Source organism: Ambystoma mexicanum, chromosome 6p (assembly GCF_040938575.1).
Source record: "Ambystoma mexicanum isolate Mex_15411 chromosome 6p, UKY_AmexF1_1, whole genome shotgun sequence".
NCBI classification, from domain to species: Eukaryota; Metazoa; Chordata; class Amphibia; order Caudata; family Ambystomatidae; genus Ambystoma; species Ambystoma mexicanum.
In genome coordinates, this window is record NC_090935.1 from 24,928,309 (window position 1) to 24,949,527 (window position 21,219).

A 21,219-nucleotide genomic window follows, 5' to 3' on the forward strand; every position below is an offset into this window, starting at 1 on the left:
GGACAATGAAAAAATGATCGTAGATTCATTTTACAGATTATACAAGGTAAAAGTCGGATAGGAAATGTGTTCATGTACTGTATAGAAAATATGCATACCTGTAGTTTGTGTTCATGCATATGGATATGGGAGAAGCTGCAAGTAGAAATCTTGGAGACTTGTATAGTATTTCTCGTAGATCGTGCTTGCCAATGGTATGAGACTTGTACTGCGAGAGATTCACCGTACATTTGCAGTGCTGATCTAGGATGATGCAGTTACATGTAGAGGTCTTGGATTTGATTGGTGGATGGTCATGTGATTTCTTAGGTACATCCAATGAGGGAATGGCACAGAGAGTGAAGTGGAAATGGTAGAAGGGCTGTCCATGTTACGATATGTTCACGGACATGGCGGTAGTTCTAGGACACCGCGTATTACATCCGGGGAATTTGGGGTGGGGAGGCATGCAAATGAGATTGAATGTAGCAAGGGATTGGTCAGTAAAGTTTAGTGAGTGTGTTGTGCTAGGAGAGGTTTTCTCAGAAATTGTTTTTGCTGAGAGAAGAACAGATAGCTATGGCTGAGTGTTTCAAAAAACAGATTGTGTGGATTTTGGGAGACTCGTGGATACATTGGTTGAAGGTGCATGCAGAAAGCTGTGGAGTATCTATAGATATTGGATTCCCACATGTGGAAGTGCACTGGCATGGAGTGCGTGGAATGAAGTGGTTGGACTTGCTACCTTTCTGTGCAACTTTGTAGATAGAGGAACATCCAGACATAATTGTAATTCATTGTGGAGGGAACAGTTTAGGACATGTGTCTGGAATTTCTTTGCAATTTGCAATGAAAGAAGGACTTCAGAAGATCATGGACATGTTTCCAAACTCCAAAGTAATTTTTTCACGGATTGCGCAGACACAAATGTGGCTTTGTTCTTTCTCACGTGGTCCACAAACGGAGAAAGCAAGGCGTAATGTCAATAAGGCTGTTTGTGCCTTCCTAAGAGATTTTGGCATGCCTCTTTTCACAATGAAAATATTATGTTTCATAGTGCATACATTTTTCGCAGAGACGGAGTCCATCTTACTTATGCTGGCAATCAGATTTTTCTGAGAAATATACAAAATGCATTGCGACCTTTTTTTTAGAAATACAGCATTCATTTTGAAGTAGGTGTTAAGTATTTGTAATTTTTGACATACAAACACCTCCCAAAGGCTCTTTTCAGAGCCACCACTTCCTCCCAGAGAAAAATGCAATGGTTACAGTAGGGAAGCACCCCAATTTTTTTTATGTTCGCGAACTGTCCGCGGACTTTTAAGAAATACAAAGGGCCCTGCTTTATTTATCTTCACTTCTATTTTTTAACTGTGAAAGGCGGCTCTAAAAAGAGCCTTATTTTATTTTTTATTTTTGTTATTTTGTATTTTTTTTGGTTTTTTATACACGACACTAGGAGAGGAGGGGTAAGGAGGGTAAAGGGGGGACACCAACCACAGGGATAAGAAAGGGCGAGCTGAGAGAGGAAGATGTAGTGTGGGTTTTATTTGGGTAGTGAGCAGGTCTTCTCGTGCTCTGAGACGATAGTCTCAAAATCACTCCGAAGTCGCTCCCCCCTGCAGAGTACTGTGTCACAGTACATACATACAACTGTGACCCTCGAAAGGTAAGGGTCATCAGAATTCTGTATGGCCTGTGAGGCAGCTTGAGGAAGACGCTGACCCACAGAGGTGTTCCTTGTGGTGACAGGATCAGAAACGCAGGATGAAGTAGAGGCAATCAACCTACTATGCTCTTCGCAAGGTACAACCTTGCGAATGGCCCCAGTGTGGAATGAGTTGAGGTGTCGCTTCATGGTAGTGGTCCCAAAGCTATACGAACGATGCCTCCCGCGACTGTGTACCATTTTGCACTCATTGCAGGTGACACGGTTCGCACGAGCCTTAGGACCATTCCCATGAACGGTAAACAACCGCCACACCCAAGAATCACGCCGAGTGCAGGTAGTAGGGTTTTCCTCTACCTCATCCTCGTCATCCTCTTCTTCCTCCACTGTATTCTCACTCCTGTTCCCCTCTTCAGGCCCTTGGGTAGATGGTGGTGGTGGACGGGGTGGGATTGGTGCTGAGGCAGATGTAGCACCAGGTGGCAATAGTGGAGCCATGGATGTCATCGGCTTGGAGATGGAAATCTCAAAATCTGCAAAGTATGCAGCAAAATGTAGTGTGCTCTGTGGAATAGCCAGAAACACAATGAGAATGAGCTCTAGGGCGTGGTCTTTTATAGGGGTGCTTGTACGCGGTTCGCGGACATGCGTGCCGTCCGAAAGACAGATCGAACACCAAAAAAGGTTAAAAAAGTCACAAAACTATGTGGAAACTTAGAATTAGTATGTGGGATTTGTGGTATGGTGAGTTTTTAATGAGAAATATTGTGGATTACTTGGAAAAAAGGCCTCAGGTATGGGAATATAATGAAGGGGTGAAGCTCGTCGAGTGCAAGTGCTCTCAGCAACGGCATGTGGTGCCTCCATCAACTATGCAGTATTAACATTTCACAAACACACCACAATCCCAATGGTCTGCAGTCACAGTGAACCGGAAAGAACGCACAGACCTGCTGGTGTGGTCAGGCAGTTGCATGCAGATAAAGTGCAAATGCCTGCCGATGCTAAAGAGTATTCGGAATCAGATGTAATAAGCTAAAGTGCAAGCGCGGGGAATTGGTAGATGGGAAGCAGCAAACTCTGTAAAGTGCAAATGCATATCCAAGAATAAAGCAGCATTCAATAAATCATGATGATAAAGTGCTGAAGTTATCAGCAATAGCTCAGGTCAATGCTTGAAGCGATGTGTAATGAAGGTGCTCATCACATACAGCAAATAAAGTGCAAGTGCTGGCAGCAATATCAGAACTGCGAGAGTAGTTCCATCTTCCTAGAACGCGACATAAGGTGGGCATTCATGAGGTTATAAGGATAAAGTGCTGAAGTTATCAGCAATAGCTCAGGTCAATGCTTGAAGCGATGTGTAATGAAGGTGCTCATCACATACAGCAAATAAAGTGCAAGTGCTGGCAGCAATATCAGAACTGCGAGAGTAGTTCCATCTTCCTAGAACACGACATAAGGTGGGCATTCATGAGGTTATAAGGATAAAGTGCTGAAGTTATCAGCAATAGCTCAGGTCAATGCTTGAAGCGATGTGTAATGAAGGTGCTCATCACATACAGCAAATAAAGTGCAAGTGCTGGCAGCAATATCAGAACTGCGAGAGTAGTTCCATCTTCCTAGAACACGACATAAGGTGGGCATTCATGAGGTTATAAGGATAAAGTGCTGAAGTTATCAGCAATAGCTCAGGTCAATGCTTGAAGCGATGTGCAATGAAGGTGCTCATCACATACAGCAAATAAAGTGCAAGTGCTGGCAGCAATATCAGAACTGCGAGAGTAGTTCCATCTTCCTAGAACGCGACATAAGGTGGGCATTCATGAGGTTATAAGGATAAAGTGCTGTTAGTCACAATATTACATGTCAATGCGTGAAATGACATGTAATGAACGTTTTCATAACATGACACACAATAATATATGAGTCCATCTACACCATGAGGCCCTGAACAATCCCAAGACACAGGGCTATTTGGGAAAATGGAAAATGATCAGAGTGCTTAGTGGGAAATGTATAGAAGGCCTGTAGTATTTAAAGTAGGCACATTTCACCAAGCTGTGGAGATGTTAGGAATGTAATCCATAGATGTGTTCCAGAGCCAGAGACCACAGAAGAAGCATGACCCGCCTGCTAGGATCTACAGCCCAGAAGCATTCCAGAGCCAGAGACCACAGAGAGGTGTGACTAGCCTGCAAGGAGCTACAGCCCAGAAGCATTCCAGAGCCAGAGACCACAGAGAGGTGTGACTAGCCTGCAAGGAGCTACAGCCCAGAAGCATTCCAGAGCCAGAGACCACAGATAAGTGTGACTAGCCTGCAAGGAGATACAGCGCAGAAGCATTCCAGAACAAGAGACCACAGAGAGGTGTGACTAGCCTGCAAGGAGCTACAGCCCAGAAGCATTCCAGAGCCAGAGACCACAGAGAGGTGTGACTAGCCTGCAAGGAGCTACAGCGCAGAAGCATGCCAGAGACCAGAGAGAGGTGTGACTAGCCTGCTAGGAGCTACAGCCCAAATGCATGCCAGAGCCAGAGACCACAGATAAGTGTGACTAGCCTGCAAGGAGCTACAGCCCAGAAGCATTCCAGAGCCAGAGAACACAGATAAGTGTGACTAGTCTGCAAGGAGCTACAGCCCAGAAGCATTCCAGAACCAAAGACCACAGAGAGGTGTGACTAGCCTGCAAGGAGCTACAGCGCAGAAGCATTCCAGAGCCAGAGACCACAGAGAGGTGTGACTAGCCTGCAAGGAGCTACAGCCCAGAAGCATTCCAGAGCCAGAGACCACAGAGAGGTGTGACTAGTCTGCAAGGAGCTACAGCCCAGAAGCATTCCAGAGCCAGAGACCACAGATAAGTGTGACTAGCCTGCAAGGAGCTACAGCCCAGAAGCATTCCAGAGCCAGAGACCACAGAGAGGTGTGACTAGCCTGCAAGGAGCTACAGCCCAGAAGCATTCCAGAGCCAGAGACCACAGAGAGGTGTGACTAGCCTGCAAGGAGCTACAGCGCAGAAGCATTCCAGAGCCAGAGACCAGAGAGAGGTGTGACTAGCCTGCTAGGAGCTACAGCCCAAATGCATTCCAGAGCCAGAGAACACAGATAAGTGTGACTAGTCTGCAAGGAGCTACAGCCCAGAAGCATTCCAGAACAAGAGACCACAGAGAGGTGTGACTAGCCTGCAAGGAGCTACAGCCCAGAAGCATTCCAGAGCCAGAGACCACAGAAGAAGCATGACCCGCCTGCTAGGATCTACAGCCCAGAAGCATTCCAGAGCCAGAGACCACAGATAAGTGTGACTAGCCTGCAAGGAGATACAGCGCAGAAGCATTCCAGAACAAGAGACCACAGAGAGGTGTGACTAGCCTGCAAGGAGCTACAGCCCAGAAGCATTCCAGAGCCAGAGACCACAGAGAGGTGTGACTAGTCTGCAAGGAGCTACAGCCCAGAAGCATTCCAGAGCCAGAGACCACAGAGAGGTGTGACTAGCCTGCAAGGAGCTACAGCCCAGAAGCATTCCAGAGCCAGAGACCACAGAGAGGTGCGACTAGTCTGCAAGGAGCTACAGCCCAGAAGCATTCCAGAGCCAGAGACCACAGATAAGTGTGACTAGCCTGCAAGGAGATACAGCGCAGAAGCATTCCAGAACAAGAGACCACAGAGAGGTGTGACTAGCCTGCAAGGAGCTACAGCCCAGAAGCATTCCAGAGCCAGAGACCACAGAGAGGTGCGACTAGCCTGCAAGGAGCTACAGCGCAGAAGCATTCCAGAGCCAGAGACCAGAGAGAGGTGTGACTAGCCTGCTAGGAGCTACAGCCCAAATGCATTCCAGAGCCAGAGAACACAGATAAGTGTGACTAGTCTGCAAGGAGCTACAGCCCAGAAGCATTCCAGAACCAAAGACCACAGAGAGGTGTGACTAGCCTGCAAGGAGCTACAGCGCAGAAGCATTCCAGAGCCAGAGACCACAGAGAGGTGTGACTAGCCTGCTAGGAGCTACAGCCCAGAAGCATTCCAGAGCCAGAGAGCACAGATAAGTGTGACTAGCCTGCAAGGAGCCACAGCCCAGAAGCATTCCAGAGCCAGAGAACACAGATAAGTTTGACTAGTCTGCAAGGAGCTACAGCCCAGAAGCATTCCAGAACAAGAGACCACAGATAAGTGTGACTAGCCTTCTAGGAGCTACAGCAAAGAAGTATGCCACCAGAGAGATGTGTGACTAGCCTGCTAGGATTTACAGCCGAGAAGCATGCCAGAGACCACAGATAAGAAGCGTGACTAGCCTGCAAGGAGCTACAGCTAAGAAGCATGCCAGAGCGAGAGACCACAGAGAGGTGTGCATAGCCTGCTAGATCTACAGTCCAGAAGCAGTCCAGAGCCACAGACCACAGAGAGGTGGGACTAGCTGTGATGCTGGAAACGCACTGGAGGGACAGGGCCTCTGTATTCTTGTCCTTTATTGCTTTTATTGTGTATTCTGTTGTGTTTTCCATGCAGGAGTTCATGTGGGACTCCTGGAGGTGCAGCAACAGACCCTTCAGATACCCTTATAGCACCCATGGCGAGTACAACCCTGTACTCCTAGTGTATGGGCCTCATTACGAGTTTGGAGGTAGCCACGCCCTTAGTAAGGGCATGGCTGTCTCCAAACTCGGGTCCGGGTTCCCTGAATGGGGAAATACCGGGCCATTCCGACTTTGGAGGGCCCGGTATTTCCCCATTCAGGGAACCCAGACCATCCCCACTCCCATTTGAGCCCCCATAGGGCTCAATGGGAATGGGGAACATGCTAACAACGGGCCCGTTAATGACGTCCAGAGCGGGTCCCGCAAGGGGACCTCGTAATAGGGCAGTATGGGGTTAACGGCTCTGGTGCCTTTACCAGCACCGTTAACCGCTTTCCGCCCACCTCGTAATGAGGCCCTATGTTTTTGGGCACCTGTGTGTGGCACACAGAGTAGGGTATGGGCTGGTGGCCGCTCCTTGCTGAATTGACAACAGTCATGAGCATCCTCCATTTTGGGATGCCCAGGCCCTGCCAATGGAATCCGTTGATTCCTGATGGAGACAAGAGGGCCCCATGGCCTCTTGCCGTCCATCGCCGGTTTCCTTGTTTTCCCGAAGTCCCGGGAAGCCCTGCCTCTGTCCCTTCCCCCTGACTCGCTGTTGGGTGGAAGTTCCATATATGGTAGTGTGGGGGAAGTGCCGACCAGATTGGCTGGAGCCTTCCCAATGACCGTATGTTGTGGGTACGCCCATGGGGTGGGACCTGGGTGAATGGAGTAAGTGATGAATATGCATTTCTTGTTGTGGATGTCTAGTATCTGGTGTGTGACACAGACTGAGACAGCCCTGCCCGAAACTGGTATGAATGCAGTGTGGAGTGTTGAATGGCTGGGTACGTGTCCCAGTACACATTACTTGTTGTGAGTGTCTGGAGAGAAGTGAATGGCCTAAATGCACTATGCACCCAATTGGCTGCATGCCTGCAAGAATGCCCTGAGTGATTGGCTGCCTGAGTGTGACCCAGCAGAATGAATGAAATACCAACTAGTAGATCTGGTGGCCTCTCACTGCTAGAATTCGTTCAGAAGCTGAAGTTGAAACTGATGATTAACCTTGAAGCCCTGCTGGAAGAGAAGAATTGCTGTTGCTCTACTTCGTCGATCTGAAAGCTGTTGTGTCTCCAACAACTGCTCCAAGAGAGGACCTGGCTAGGAGACCTCTCCCCGAGGTACGAGGGACCATCGTTCACCAGCTGATCTTTGCCAAAGCTCTGTGGTAGACAGACCTACGAAAGGCTGCCAACCGGAGACGGGGACCGCCGCAGAATAACGAAGAGAAGCGCCCGGACATTAAAGTCCATCATCGTCGACGACTGCCATCACCGACCGGAGCTGCAGTGCTCCCTTTGCCTAAGAACATTTGATCCAAGGACGCTCTCGCCTGCACCGTCGACCACTGCTGGGCCAAAGTTCTTCATAGACTCTTTGCGGTCCCGAACTATCGTCGCCGAGGTGGCCGCACGCTTCTTCACAGGACATCAACGACCGATCGTCAACGAGCACCGCCAGGAACAGAGCTGCCGCCTCTCCGACATTGTTCACCCTTTTCCTCGTGGGATCTTGATGATCCGTGGCTCCTGCCTTAAAGGGAGCTTGTCAAGAAGGATCCGTCGACGACCCGACATTGAACTCTGCTATTCCAGGTACATTGGGGTGGTAGAACTATTTAGAAGGAAATAAGACTCTTGTGAACAATATATATGGACTGGGCTTGTACGATATAGCTTTATTTACAGGTTGCCCAGGTGGGGGGGGATCTCCACACAGAACTGTGTCTAGGTAAACAGGGCCAGTATTCTGCCAATTGTTCTAAACCAACCTGCTTTCCTCCTAGGTCTATTGTTGGTTCCTTTTATAATTGATTTGTGTGACATTTGACCACCGTACAGTTGATGCACTTTAATGAAATCTGATAGTAAATGTAGTACCACGTAGAACTGTAGATATTTGCCATTGTAGATGAACTGAGCACAAAGTGAGTTATTGTGATTGTGTATATAACCTTAAGCCTTAATTATATAAAGACTGTGTTTTCACTAATACAGTGTGTGGACATTCCTTTGTGGGTGCTTGGGGGCTACACTGTACTTAAGAACCAGCCTGCATCACCTCCTGAGAAGCTAGGCCTTGATTGCTTGACCATAGCTACCCCATAGAGAATATCGGCTGGGGTCCTCTATGCCTCTCCTCTGCTATATAGAGAGATACCCACCTCCAGTCTTTACACTAGCCTGCTAGGATCTACAGCCAAGAAGCATGCCAGAGACAGAGACCACAGGGAAGTGTTAATAGCATGCAATGAGCTACAGCCAACAAGCTTTCCAGAGCCAGAGAAGTGTGACTAGCCTTCTAGGAGCTACAGCAAAGAAGAATGCCAGAGCCAGACACCAGAGAAATGTGTGGCTAGCCTGCTAGGATCTACAGCCCAAAAGCATTCCAGAGCCAGAGACCACAGAGAAGAATTGTGACTAGTCTGCTAGGTTCTACAGCCCAGGCAAATTCCAGAGCCAGAGACAACAAAGAAGTGGGACTACCTGCTATGAGCTACAGCCAAGGAGCATGCCAGAGACCACAGATAAGAAGTGTGACTACTCTGCCAGGAGCTATACCCCGGAGCATTCCAGAGTCAGAGACCAAATAGATGAAGCATGACTAGCCTGCTAGGAGTTACAGCCTCGAGGCATTCCAGAGCCAGAGCCTACAGAGAAGAAGTGTGACTAGACTGCTAGGAGCTTTAGCCCAGGGCATTCCAGAGACACAGAGATGAAATGTGACTAGACTGCTAAGAGCTAGAACCCAGATGCATTCCAGAGCCTGAGACCACAGAGAAGAAATGTGGCTAGCTTGCTAGGAGCTACAGCCCAGACACAGTCCAGAACCAGAGACCATAGAGAAAAAAAAAGAATAGCCTGCTAGGCGCTACAACCAAGAAGCATTGCAGAGCCAGAAACAACTGCGAAGTAGAGTGACTAGCCTGCTAAGAGCTATAGGCCAGAAGTATTCCAGAGGCAGACAACCAAGAAAAAGTGTGATTTGCATTCTAGGAGAAATAGCCCAGAAGTATTCTAAAGTCAGAGACCGCAGAGAAGGTGTGACTAGCCTGCTAGGAGCTACAGCCCAGAGGCATCCCAGAACCAGAGACCACAGAGAAGAAGTGTGACTAGCGTGCTCATCCGCCTCCAACTCCCTCAGTGTCAGCCGCTTCTCCAAGCAACGAGTTGGTGGTAGATCTCTCTCCTCGGCAGGAGCCTCCCTCTGGAACAGCCTTCCTTCCTCCCTGAACTTGAGGAGAACGATATCCGGTTCCGGAAGCACCTCAAAACCTTCCTCTTTGCTTCTGCGTTCTCTCCCCCCCTCCCCTGCTAATTCCTGGCTAAATCTTCACTGGCTACCTGGCCACTCTTTCTGACCTGGGCCCAGACACTGCCACTTGCACACCTGCACTGCCTCACTGGCAACCCTCGCATCTGAGGACGGTATTCTGTATCCCTACAGTCCCCCTACCAGCAGTTATGCCTGCTCTTACCTTGCACTTGCCACCATCCGGCTGTTGTATTCATCTACGTATTCTACTATCCCATGTACTGCACTGTCACCGCCCCTTCCCCCATGCACTTTTCCCCTTCCCATGCACTTTGCAATCTGAATGACAGTAGGATCGTTGTCTGTTCTTCCCACTGTTCCCCCCTCCCTGCCTCGTCACGCCTCGAAACACTTGTGTATAGGCATGTTATAAATGCCATATCATATATCATATCATATAGCCCAGATACATTCCAGAGACAGCGACAACAGAGATGTGTGACTAGCCTGCTAGGAGCTACAGCCCAGAAGCATTCCAGAGCCAGAGACCACAGAGAAAAGTGCGACTAGCGGGAAAGGAGCTACAGTCCAGAAGCATTCAAGAGCCAGAGACAACAGTGAAGTGTGATTAGCCTGCAAGGAGCTACAGCCAAGAGGCATCCCAGAACCAGAGAACACAGAGAAAAAGTGTGACTAGCGTGCTAAGAACTACAGCCCAGAAGCATTCCAGAGCCAGGGATCACAGAGAAGAAGTGGGACTCGCCTGCTAGGAGCTACATCCCAGAGACATCCTAGAACCAGAAAAGAAGTGTGACTAGAGTGCTTGGAGATACAGCCCAGAAACCTTCCAGACCTAGAGACCACTGAGAAGTAGCAGTGTGATCCTGGTGGTAGCTCTAAAATTGCTGCAGTTGAGGAAGAGAAAAGCTTTGCAGTCTTGTTGTCGATGGAATCTGGCCGATGCTGAAAACTTGAAGAGTTTGAAGAATGAAGAATGTGTGTCTGACTCGGGCTCAGAGAGAAGGCCTGCAGCCTGAAAAGGATACAGTTTTTGGGAAGAAAAGCCTATGCAAGGAGTCCCCTAAAGCAAACGGGCATCTTCTTGACAAAGCACGAGGCTTAGTAGACGCGTGATGGGGCACTGTAAATACCCCGACACAGAGATAACTGAAGGACACATCTAGGGTGTCACAACCCTCATTTCTGGTTGGTCAGGCTAGGGATTTGACCTTTGTCTAGATGGAGGATAAGATGAACTTGCTACGGTTTCTTGTGCGCTTTAGATGGAATCTCCCAGGTCCCGTAGGAAGTCTTCCAACCCTCTCCGGAGGTAAATAAAGTGCGAATTAAGGCTGGTGTCTCACGTCGTCTGTTGTGTCATCACCATGACACGGGTTACTTTGCTCTTTTGAAAGTTGTTTTTTTAAAAGGAGACATTTTCCCTCACACAATAATGTGATGAATCTGAGGTCGTCATCCTTTCTCCTCTGGGGGGAGGGTGGGAGGGCAGACCTTGCCCAGGGGGCAGAAGCGGTGAATACACAGTCCAATAATCCACTTTGGGGCAGTGCACAGTGGGAGGATCACCCGGGAAGGGAAGCCCCTTGTGGGATTAGGGCCGATCATCTTCAGGAGACGCGGTATAACCCCGCTGAAAGTCCTTCAACCCCTTTTCAGGAATTAAATTGCCCTCTTATCTGCCCTTAAGAAATCATACAGCCCATAAAACGCAGACCCAACATGAAGGTACGTGGGCTGGTGGGAACTAACAGGAGGTCTGGGGAAGATGGGACAAGCATGAAAAGGACCGAAGAAGGGTCCCAGAACATTTTGGTCTAACACACAGAGGTACAGAAAACCAAGGGGTAGTCACCCCAATCAATAATGAATCTATGGCAAATGAAAGCATGACAAGCAAAGGCAAGATAAAAGAAACGTTAGCTTGGCAGGAGAGTGAACCAGGCTATTGTGGACAGCAATTGCGAGTCTGGGACTAGCACCCAAATAGAAAGCTGGAACCAAGACTGAGAAAGGTGCTGTAGCATTGTTTTTTATGAGAAGAGACTAGAAAGACATTTGTCCTTTTTGAAGTCTAGTGGAATGGAGCAACCCCCTAATATTGGAACATTATTTCTTGAATATTGTTTTTGAATCCTTTGGAAGTCCTACTGCTGAGAACGTTTATGGTGCCTGATGAACACCATTTTCTTTAGAGTGCTATCATCCCTGCACCATTTTGTCAGTTTATAGAGTGAGGGACAGAAATAGGTTTTGGGAATAGAACTGGGACAGACCTTTTACTTTTGGACATCCTGACTGTGTTCATTAGTTTGTGTGGGGTATGGAACTCCATCTTAGATTTAGGGATAGAGAGGCTGCTAGGAATGGTATTCATATTACAAGCTTATTCTCCGCTCTATCCTCCCCACTGAATGCATGCCATGTGTCTGCAGGTGTAAGGTCATGAATGGAATGCATGCTGTGTCTCTGCAGGTGTGGGGTCATGAATGGAATGCATGCCGTGTGTCTGCAGGTGCGAGGTCATGAATGGAATGCATGCCGTGTGTCTGCAGGTGTGAGGTCATGAATGGAACGCATGCCGTGTGTCTGCAGGTGTGAGGTCATGAATGGAACGCATGCCGTGTGTCTGCAGGTGTGAGGTCATGAATGGAATGCATGCCGTGTGTCTGCAGGTGTGAGGTCATGAATGGAATGCATGCCGTGTGTCTGCAGGTGTGAGGTCATGAATGGAATGCATGCCGTGTGTCTGCAGGTGTGAGGTCATGAATGGAATGCATGCCATGTGTCTGCAGGTGTGAGGTCATGAATGGAATGCATGCCATGTGTCTGCAGGTGTGAGGTCATGAATGGAATGCCAGGAGAGTGACTGACTGGAATGCTGCGTGTATGAGATTCCATCCGGGGCAGTAGATGATGTAGCCTGGGTGGTGGAAGCCAGTGGGCTTCCCTAGTACTGTTCTTCCTATCTCCTTGTGATGAAACCTGATTAAAGTAACCTGAAGATCACAGCTGACTACATGAGTATGCTTAAGAAGTACCCTGACAACTGGACATAACAGAGGACCTTTTCACAACCTTTCTTGATCAATAAATGTATATACCCAAAAACATGCCACCATTGTGAGGTACCAGAAGGAATGCTAGGGCTCAATACTGTAAGAAACCTGAAGGGGTCTCCCTGGCTAATCCCCGGGGTCTGCCATCCAGGTGGCCAGGACACGGCCATCGCTGTTGGAGCCAGTTCCTGGGGGTGGACCAGTGAGGGAGGATCACCTGTTTTGAGCGAAAAGTAGTCAACGGCTAAGTTGAACTTTGAAAGGTTTAAAAGGAACTATTGATGAAAGAGGGGGGAAACAAGCAACAGAGGAGTCTGGCACCACAGTGATTACCCGATGGTAGAAACTACCATAACCATAAGCCCTAAAGAGGCGAAAAAGGTCAAAGTGGTCACACAGGGTCTTGTAAAATCCTCTGTACCCCCGAAAGTCTTTGACCTACAGATGATTGCGAAGCTAAGGGAAATGAATCCCACTTGGTGAAATGTGAAAGACAGGGAGATGAATCCTGATTGGTGAAACAAAGCGGATGAACAGTGTGTTACAAAGATTAGCAAGAGTGAACCCGGAGGACCGATGCCAATGAAAAGGGGCAAAGTCTAAAATCCCAAAGAACAGCGTGTTGACAAGAGTGAACCCAGCAGACTGATGTCCACAGTGAACTGTTTAGTAAAAGTTGGCCAAAGCGAACCCGGCAGAATGATGCTTACAAAAAGGAGCGAAGCCTGAAGTCCATATGAACAGTGTTGACAGGAGCGAGCCCGACCGAGGGACATCCACAGTGAATTTTTTTAAAAGACTTTAAGACTTGTGAAAGTGAGAAAAGCCGTAGTGAACCCGAAGGAGGGAGGCGAACGTCTGAAAGGGGTCCGAGCCCAAAAGAGGAAGATCCAGGGGTGGAAAGTTATCACCCAAAGTTCATTGGAAAAGGAAGTGTTTTGTTGATTTGTGGTATAGGATTTGTGAAGGGTCTGCGCCCGGAAGAGGAGGACAAAGGGGTGAAACCATCACCCAAAGTATATGTGGAACAGAACTTTGTGTTTGTTGAAGACATCAGGCCCTCAAAGGCAAATGACCCTTTACTTGAAAAGAGACTTAACCATCGAAGAACCCGATGGCTGGTCTGCAACTGTCGGCTCGTGCTGGGAAAGCTCAAGCGTGTGCTGTGCTCCAAAGTCCCACCTTCTCCCGTGCTGAAAACATGGGAAGGGAGACTCCTGGCAATCACATCCTGACTTCTTATTTGTGAACACTTCTTTCTTTATTTAAACCTCATCCCACACTTTTTCTGTAATTAGTTGTAAGGAATTGGCAATCATGTTTTTTTAGTATTGGCCTTTTTATTTTGACACAACGCCACTAGGGCTGCCTTATTTTTCATTTGATGGTCGAAGCTTGCTCCCATCTTAGATTTAGGTTTTTCCACCCTGCATTTACAGTTTAATATACACCCTTTAACTGTGATAACTTGTGTCTGTCTTTACTGTTGCCACCAGAGGTTCCTTACACTACCTAGACTTTAAATGTTGTTGTAAAGCCACTGTGTTTTATTGTTGGGTGGAGAACGGGATACACTTGTAAGGTGCAAATTACTTTGTTTGTGTATTTTTCATTTAAAGGCAGCAAAACGGTTATCTCACCATTTGAGTTGTGGTGAAACGTTGAGAAATCTGGTGTTCCTGAACTTATATGTGTCCTATCACTTTTGCTTTCATTTTTACAAAGCTGTGCTAAGAACCGCCACATATGAGATATTTCATGCCTCCACTTCCCTGATCATACACAGAGCAAGAGGAACTGAGAAGGAAAACTCCAGATGTTTTTATGGCCCAAGAGTGAGAACCTTGCAGGATAGTCTCTCCTCTTCAGCCCCTGAGGCTCATGGGTGGCGGTGCAGTAGCCCTTGACCATTCCTGGGGAGCGGCATGCCAGGCTCCTGAACACTGCCCTCTCGGAAATGCACATCTTCAGAGAAAGTGGTCTTACAGGCAAAAGAGTGGGCAGAGGAAAGGTAAATGGTTTAATATTTACTACAGTTTCACATATAAGGCGCTTGGCCGTGCTACAATCCATCATGCACCTTATACAGCAGGGATGAGGATACAGGAGCAGGCTATCCACTCTGTAGGGAAGGAATGGTATCAAAGCAAGACCGACAAGTGATCACAGTTCAAGAGAGTTTATTTAACTGTAAAATGGATCAGATAAATGCCTAATCTAAACCTAAATCTAAGATGGGAGCAAGCTACGACCATGAAATAATAATAATACAGTCCTAGTGGAGTCTAGTGAAATGGAAAGGGCCTATACATTTTTAGCACGGGACAAGGCGGGACTCTAGCACAGCAAACTCCTGGGTTTTTCTAGCACAAGCTTACAGTTCCCTTTCCCAATAGCAGGGCCTTCTGTGCCCAAGTCTCTTCTCATGCAAAGTCTCCTGCTTCAGAGGGCCCAATATGCCAACAAAACAAAAGTTCCTTCTGTTAATCTTCACGACAGGTGATAACCCTTCACCCTTCGATCGCCCTCAGCTGGGCTCCAGTCCTTCTCTCAGTTGTCAGCCTCCCTCAGTCGGGCTCAGACCAACCACTCACTGTGGACATCCCTCAGTCGGGTTCATACTTGTCGTTACAATGTAGTTCACTTTGCTTCTTCACAATGTGGGATTCACTTCCCTTAGCTTTTCTCTTGACGTCCCTCAGTCGGGCTCACTACCGCCTTTCAATAACAATCTCCTTATTTGTATATTGCAAAGTCTCAATGGGCCTCATTATGACTCCGGCAGTAGCTGTGCCAGGAAAAACGGCAATTGGGACTTACTGGGGCATTACAGCCCCGGCGGTCCTGTAAATTCCCCATTGCCGGGCGCCGAAAATAATTACTCCCCATTCCCATTCGAGTCTCATTGGACCGATGAGAACCATCGCACCATTCTCCAGCTGCGATTCCCAGTTTATGTTTCCTTTGTCGGAGGCTTTGCGGGTCTGGGTTGGCAAGGGCAACTCCCCCCTTGACATCCTTTCAGGTCTCGCCGCCTTTCTCCTCCGTTTGAACTGCCGTCCTGGAAAAGCAGCTTCCTCGTGCGTTTGGCCTTGCTCAGAGTGTGCTCTTGTGCTCCTCCTTTTATCCCTATGGGGAAGGGAAAGGGCAGTCAGGTGTGTGTAGTTGTCGGACTCTGCCTGACCCTTTTGCTGGGACATCTCAGGTAAACGGCTCTGGTATTAGTCAATTGTCGCTCATGGTGTGAGTAAGGGTTCGCGTTGGAAAGGGGGGGGCGGGAGATTTTCTAAGTATCCCACTAAGCAGGATGGGGAAAAGGTGTCATAAGGAAGGAAATCCCTTGTTTCACCCTCCAGTGTCCTATTTCCACTCCCCGAAGACCGCTCATCGAGGTGATCCTCGACGCTGGTACACCCCCAGGAACTGGATCCAATAGCGATGGCTGTGTCTTGCCCACCTGGATGACACATCCTCTGGGACTAGCGGGTGAAACACCTTCAGGTTTCTCCCAACTCTTACTACAGTTATTTGCTTTTAATTAGCACCCTGGGGAGAGGTGATGGGTAATGAGCCCATTGGCTGGAAGGTGGCCTGTATAACCCCAGGCTGCCATTTTTTCCACCGTGTCCTCTCGTTTTGTACGCCGTACCCCGGTCGTTGATGCCCCTTCCTACTCCCAAGTTGCCACCTCCTCAGGCCACACACCCCGCTCACCATGCCATCTGGGACTCCGGTCCTTCACTGCCACCTCCGTTGCCCCAAGATGACCGTCAAGAACAGACAAATAGGACCTATGCTGCCTTTTTCCATTTTACGTAGTGGCCAAATAGATTTGTATGCACTTGATTTCCATTGGCAACTGGGAGGGCGACCAAGGGTGCTAATAGTATTAAGGCCTTTGATGGTGGACGGACTTGGCTGCTATCGGCCCCGAGATCTCATTGAGACACTTTGCTTAGCTCAGACCTGCCAGGCCGATTACTAGCCAAGTTTGCTCACCTCTCAAGCCGTAACTCTTGAGCACCCAGAGTGGAAGTTTGACTCTCCAGATTCTAATCCGGATAAAAGGCATTTGAAGCATGGCTCTCTGGTGTAACTGTGGATTACGATGGCTCTTAGGGACTTGGAACCCATCCAAACTTCAACATATTGTAGACCGTCACCAGAAGGTCTCCATAACACTTGGAGTTTTGGGTGCAGCTGGGTGTTGTGAGAATACATTAACCCAGCCAGGGTGTCCCGGGCAGGAGAGGGCATGTATGGGCCCCGTATGCCATGGTGGGTACAGTGAAATGGGATGGTAAGAAAAATGTTTTAAGCCTTGTGCCATCAAAACCCATCAAATTCCCCAGTCAGTGTATTGAAATACAGTGATAAACCGGTGATTCACTGTATCCAAGTCCGTCGACTGGTCATTTAAGAACAATGGGACTAGTATGAAGCAGCTTCTTCTGACTGTTTAGGAGGATGGATTCTGCGCCCCGCCGGAGTCTAGGCTGGAATTAGTCATTTAACTCGAGACGGGCACAGCGTCGATGACTGGCAGCAGCTGCCAATACTGGTGTGCCGCACTTGGCAGAGGTTGGTCTGATGATTGCCAGATAATCTGGATTATTTATTATTAAGGAGGGGCGCGTCATCGGCATGCTTGAAGGTGCAACAGAGAAGCGCCCCCACCCCAAACCTATAGATGTTACACACACAAGGTGAATAACTGCTTTAACGCCATGAAGCTCACAGCAATTTCGACAAATCCATCATGCACCCAGTCCTCAGATGCCCTGGAGGTCCACAGACAGAGCCACTTGCATGATGTGCCCCAGGCAGACCGAGCAGGGATTGCTAGCGGCGGCTCGGGTTCCACAAAGGGAGGATACCTGTGTCTGTAGACCAGATAAAAATCCTCATGGCCAATAATGAAACAAAGAGGAGTGCTTACTCCCTAGCTCCCCTGAACGGAGCCCATCTCCCCTCAGTAACAGGTTGGGAAGCCTTCGCCTAGAGGACATCTTTCTCTGTTTATTGGCCCTCTTAAGACACATGACAAGGACTCGCCCTTCACAGATCTGCGACCACCACTCCACTGAAAGCCTATGGCAGGTTCTCAAGGCCCAGATTTGAATCACCTATACACAGCAAACATATGAAGGGTTACATCAAAGATCAGATACATTCCTGCAACAAAGACTTAAAATGGTAGGTTTAATCCCCACTACTGGACGGGCCAACGGTGGCTGTAGTAACGGCATAGCGCTCAAGCAGACCTCAACATGTACGTCTTGAGTTCAGGAGCTAGAAATACACACCTGCAAAGAAATCAAGGGGTCTCATGGGATTTGTTCTTCCCGTCCAGGATGCCCTTTCCAGTGTGGGACATCTAGTCTTGTAATTATAAAGCTAGAAGCAAAAGTACAAGTGCCAGACTATGAAGAAAAACCCTGAAATCGGTGGCCACTTAAGTTTTCCACACCTGCACACAGGATTGCAAGCCACAATCAGCCGGAATCAGGATGTGTAGAAGCACCATCTTCCTGGCTCCCTGTATACCAGGATCTTGGGAGGACTCCCCGAGTGCTAGTAAGGAAGCTTCTACTAAAGGCACAAACCACCAAACATCAGTATCCCAAGGAAGTTTAAAAGGAACTGACCTGGTGAACAGTTATCAAAGTTGAAGTCTCCACAAAGAACATCAAAGGCAACGAGATCACTACTGGCTGTATTCTTCTCTTGGAACTCGCTGATCCACGTCATCAGTGTGCTGAGCTGCGCGCAGCGGATATGGCCGTCAGCTGGGGGACAACAGCAAGCAATACAGTGATTGGTAAGGTAAGGAGCTGCACGCAGCGGATATGGCCATCAGCTGGGGGACAAGAGCAAGCAATACAGTGATTGGTAAGGTAAAGAGCTGCCCTGAATGGACATGTCCATCAGCTGGGGGACAAGAGCAAGAGATAGTGATTGGTAAGGTAAGGAGCTGCACGCAGATGATATGGCCATCAGCTGGGAGACTAGAGCATGCAAGACAGTGATTGTTAAGGAGCTGCACGCAGCGCATATGGCCATCAGCTGGGGGACAAGAGCATGCGATACAGCGATTGGTAAGGGCAGCTTGCAGTGGATAGGGCCATCAGCTGGGGGACAAGAGGAAGTGATACACCAATTGGTAAGGTAAGGATCTGCTCGCAGCAGATATGGCCATCAGCTGAGGGAGAAGAACAAGAAATACAGTGATTGGTAAGGAGCTGCCCTGAGCATATATGGCCATCAGCTGGGGGACAAGAGCAAGCGATCCAGCGATTGGTAAGATAAGGAGCTGCCCTGCATGGGAGCAAGAGATGCAGGGAACGGAAGTATACTACATTGCACGTAGCCGTTATTGCAGTCAGCTGGGAGACACTCAATGGATAGGTTGGTTACCTAGGCAACAAGATCAAGAGAAGCAAGGATTGGTCGGGTGCAGAGCTACGCATATTGGCTTCGGCCATGAACAGTGACACAGGAGCCAATAACCCCATGCTTGAGGCTTTCCACTCAAACCACCACTTCTTCCATTTCCTCCTTGGTGCCACCTGTGCTTCTCCTTTGCCCAACTACCCACTTCATGCTCCATTTGTTCACCCACTCAGTCTTACACTCCACCCACGTCTTGCACAACTCAACCACTCACCCCACACTCCCCTTCATTTAGTGAGCCTACAGATTCCACTTCAGTTTATTACTCGTTGTTGCCACCCACCCAATGGACCGCACTCACAGCACACCTCGAAGCTCACTCTCTACAGACTCCCCCCGCATCGCACTCTTCCATTCCACTAGCTGTACCGGATTCCATACTCACTCAAGATCTCACTGAAACCACTTCAGAAACATGGCCACCATCCAGACTGCTCAACCCATCTCACCTCTCTCTCCACCACAATCCAAACATCCAATTCCTTCCACTACTCATTCCTTAACCTTGTCTACCACTTACTCCACCAACCCACACCTCTCCCAACTCAATCTGCTCTCTCCTTCCTCCTGCGTAACCATTTATCCCACTCACTCAAACATCAGTCACTCACTGCCCATTCCACTTTTGCTTTCACACATTCTCATTCACTCTCAAAGTATCTTTCAGTTAATCCTTGCAAAATGACTATTTGAAACACTCACAAACATGCAACCGAATATGTGCCGTACCCAATGCCAGGCCAGCAAACCAAAACAAATGAAAAAAGCATGAATTCCTCTCATTTCAACCCTGACTGCTCTACACCGTAGCATCATGGCCCACACAGACCACATCACACGAGCTAGCACGCGAGAATCCCAAAACCCTACAGCAAGTCAATCTACCCACAGGCTGAGATGTGGTAAAAGTGAATGTGTGAAGATTCCAAGAGGCGGGGTTTGGAAACAGCTAGTCAGGAAGTGAAAGAGCCCTCTGCTGACTTCTCTGAGCACTTATCCAATCAACCAATAGAGTCATTCCAAGCACTAGAACATAGTTACAACGTGCATGTGATTCCAAGCCTTCGATTGGCCCGGCTGCCTTCATCTCCACCAGCTTGCTGGCTGATGCCGGGATGAAGAAGGAGAGGTGCACATAAGCACAGCTGGAACCCCCGAACATCAATTGGGGCATTACACCAGAACTTGCTGACCAAGAATAACCCTGTCCGATAAGAATAGGGGTGTAATGCTTTAAGACTTTCTCAGGGACAGACACATACCTTCAGGTGCATGCAGGTGGGTGCAGTTCATGTATCCCACAATTCTCTTTCCACAAATGACGCCAACAAGCACCTAATGAACAAAGAAAATGATTGAATGAATAGACTTGTGGTACAGCACAGCTCTACAAACTGAAATCACTGCAAGGCACTTGGTTGGGGAGTGGCTGTAACAGTCGGGCCAAAGGAATTCTTAGCTTTGGGCGGGGGGGTGGAGGGCTTCAGAGGGAACAACTTCATACAGAGGATGAGCCTTGGTTTATTCTGGGGGTGAGTCAAGTTCCATTTTCACTAACCAAGCAGCTGACTATACAAGCTTTGCATTTGAGTTCAGAGCTATGGTCCTAGCATCACCGATTAGGTCTGTGCGACTAGACATGTTTTGCGTGCGGGTTTAGGGCTGGTGTCCTAGCATCACTGATTAGGCCTGCGCAACTAGGCAAGCTTTGCGTTTGGGTTTAGGGCTAGGGTCCTAGCATCACTGATTAGGCCTGCGCGAATAGGCAAGCTTTGCGTTTGGGTTTAGGGCTAGGGTCCTAGCATCACTGATTAGGCCTGCGCGACTAGGCAAGCTTTGCGTTTGGGTTTAGGGCTGGGGTTCTAGCATCACTGATTAGGCCTGCGCGACTAGGCAAGCTTTGCGTTCGGGTGCAGGGCTGGGGTTCTAGCATCACTGATTAGGCCTGCGCAACTAGGCAAGCTTTGCATTTGGGTTTAGGGCTAGGGTCCTAGCATCACTGATTAGGCCTGCGCGACTAGGCAAGCTTTGCGTTCGGGTGCAGGGCTGGGGTTCTAGCATCACCGATTAGGCCTGCGAGACTAGGCAAGCTTTGCGTTCGGGTGCAGGGCTGGGGTCCTAGCATCGCCCATTAGGCACGCTTTGCATTCGGGTGCAGGGATGGGGGT

The 21,219-nt window shown here is 48.7% G+C and overlaps 1 protein-coding gene across 1 annotated transcript in view; it reads right to left on the minus strand.

Moving 5' to 3' along the window:
• LOC138511164 (sphingomyelin phosphodiesterase 5-like) overlaps window positions 1-21,219 on the minus strand; it is a 197,476-nt gene that overhangs the window by 58,086 nt on the left and 118,171 nt on the right. Inside the window, exons 3-4 of the mRNA XM_069626670.1 lie at window positions 20,314-20,386; window positions 18,247-18,387 (exon numbers count right to left, since the gene is read on the minus strand). Of these exons, the coding sequence (XP_069482771.1) occupies window positions 18,247-18,387; window positions 20,314-20,386 (214 nt within the window). The remainder of the gene's footprint in view (window positions 1-18,246; window positions 18,388-20,313; window positions 20,387-21,219) is intronic.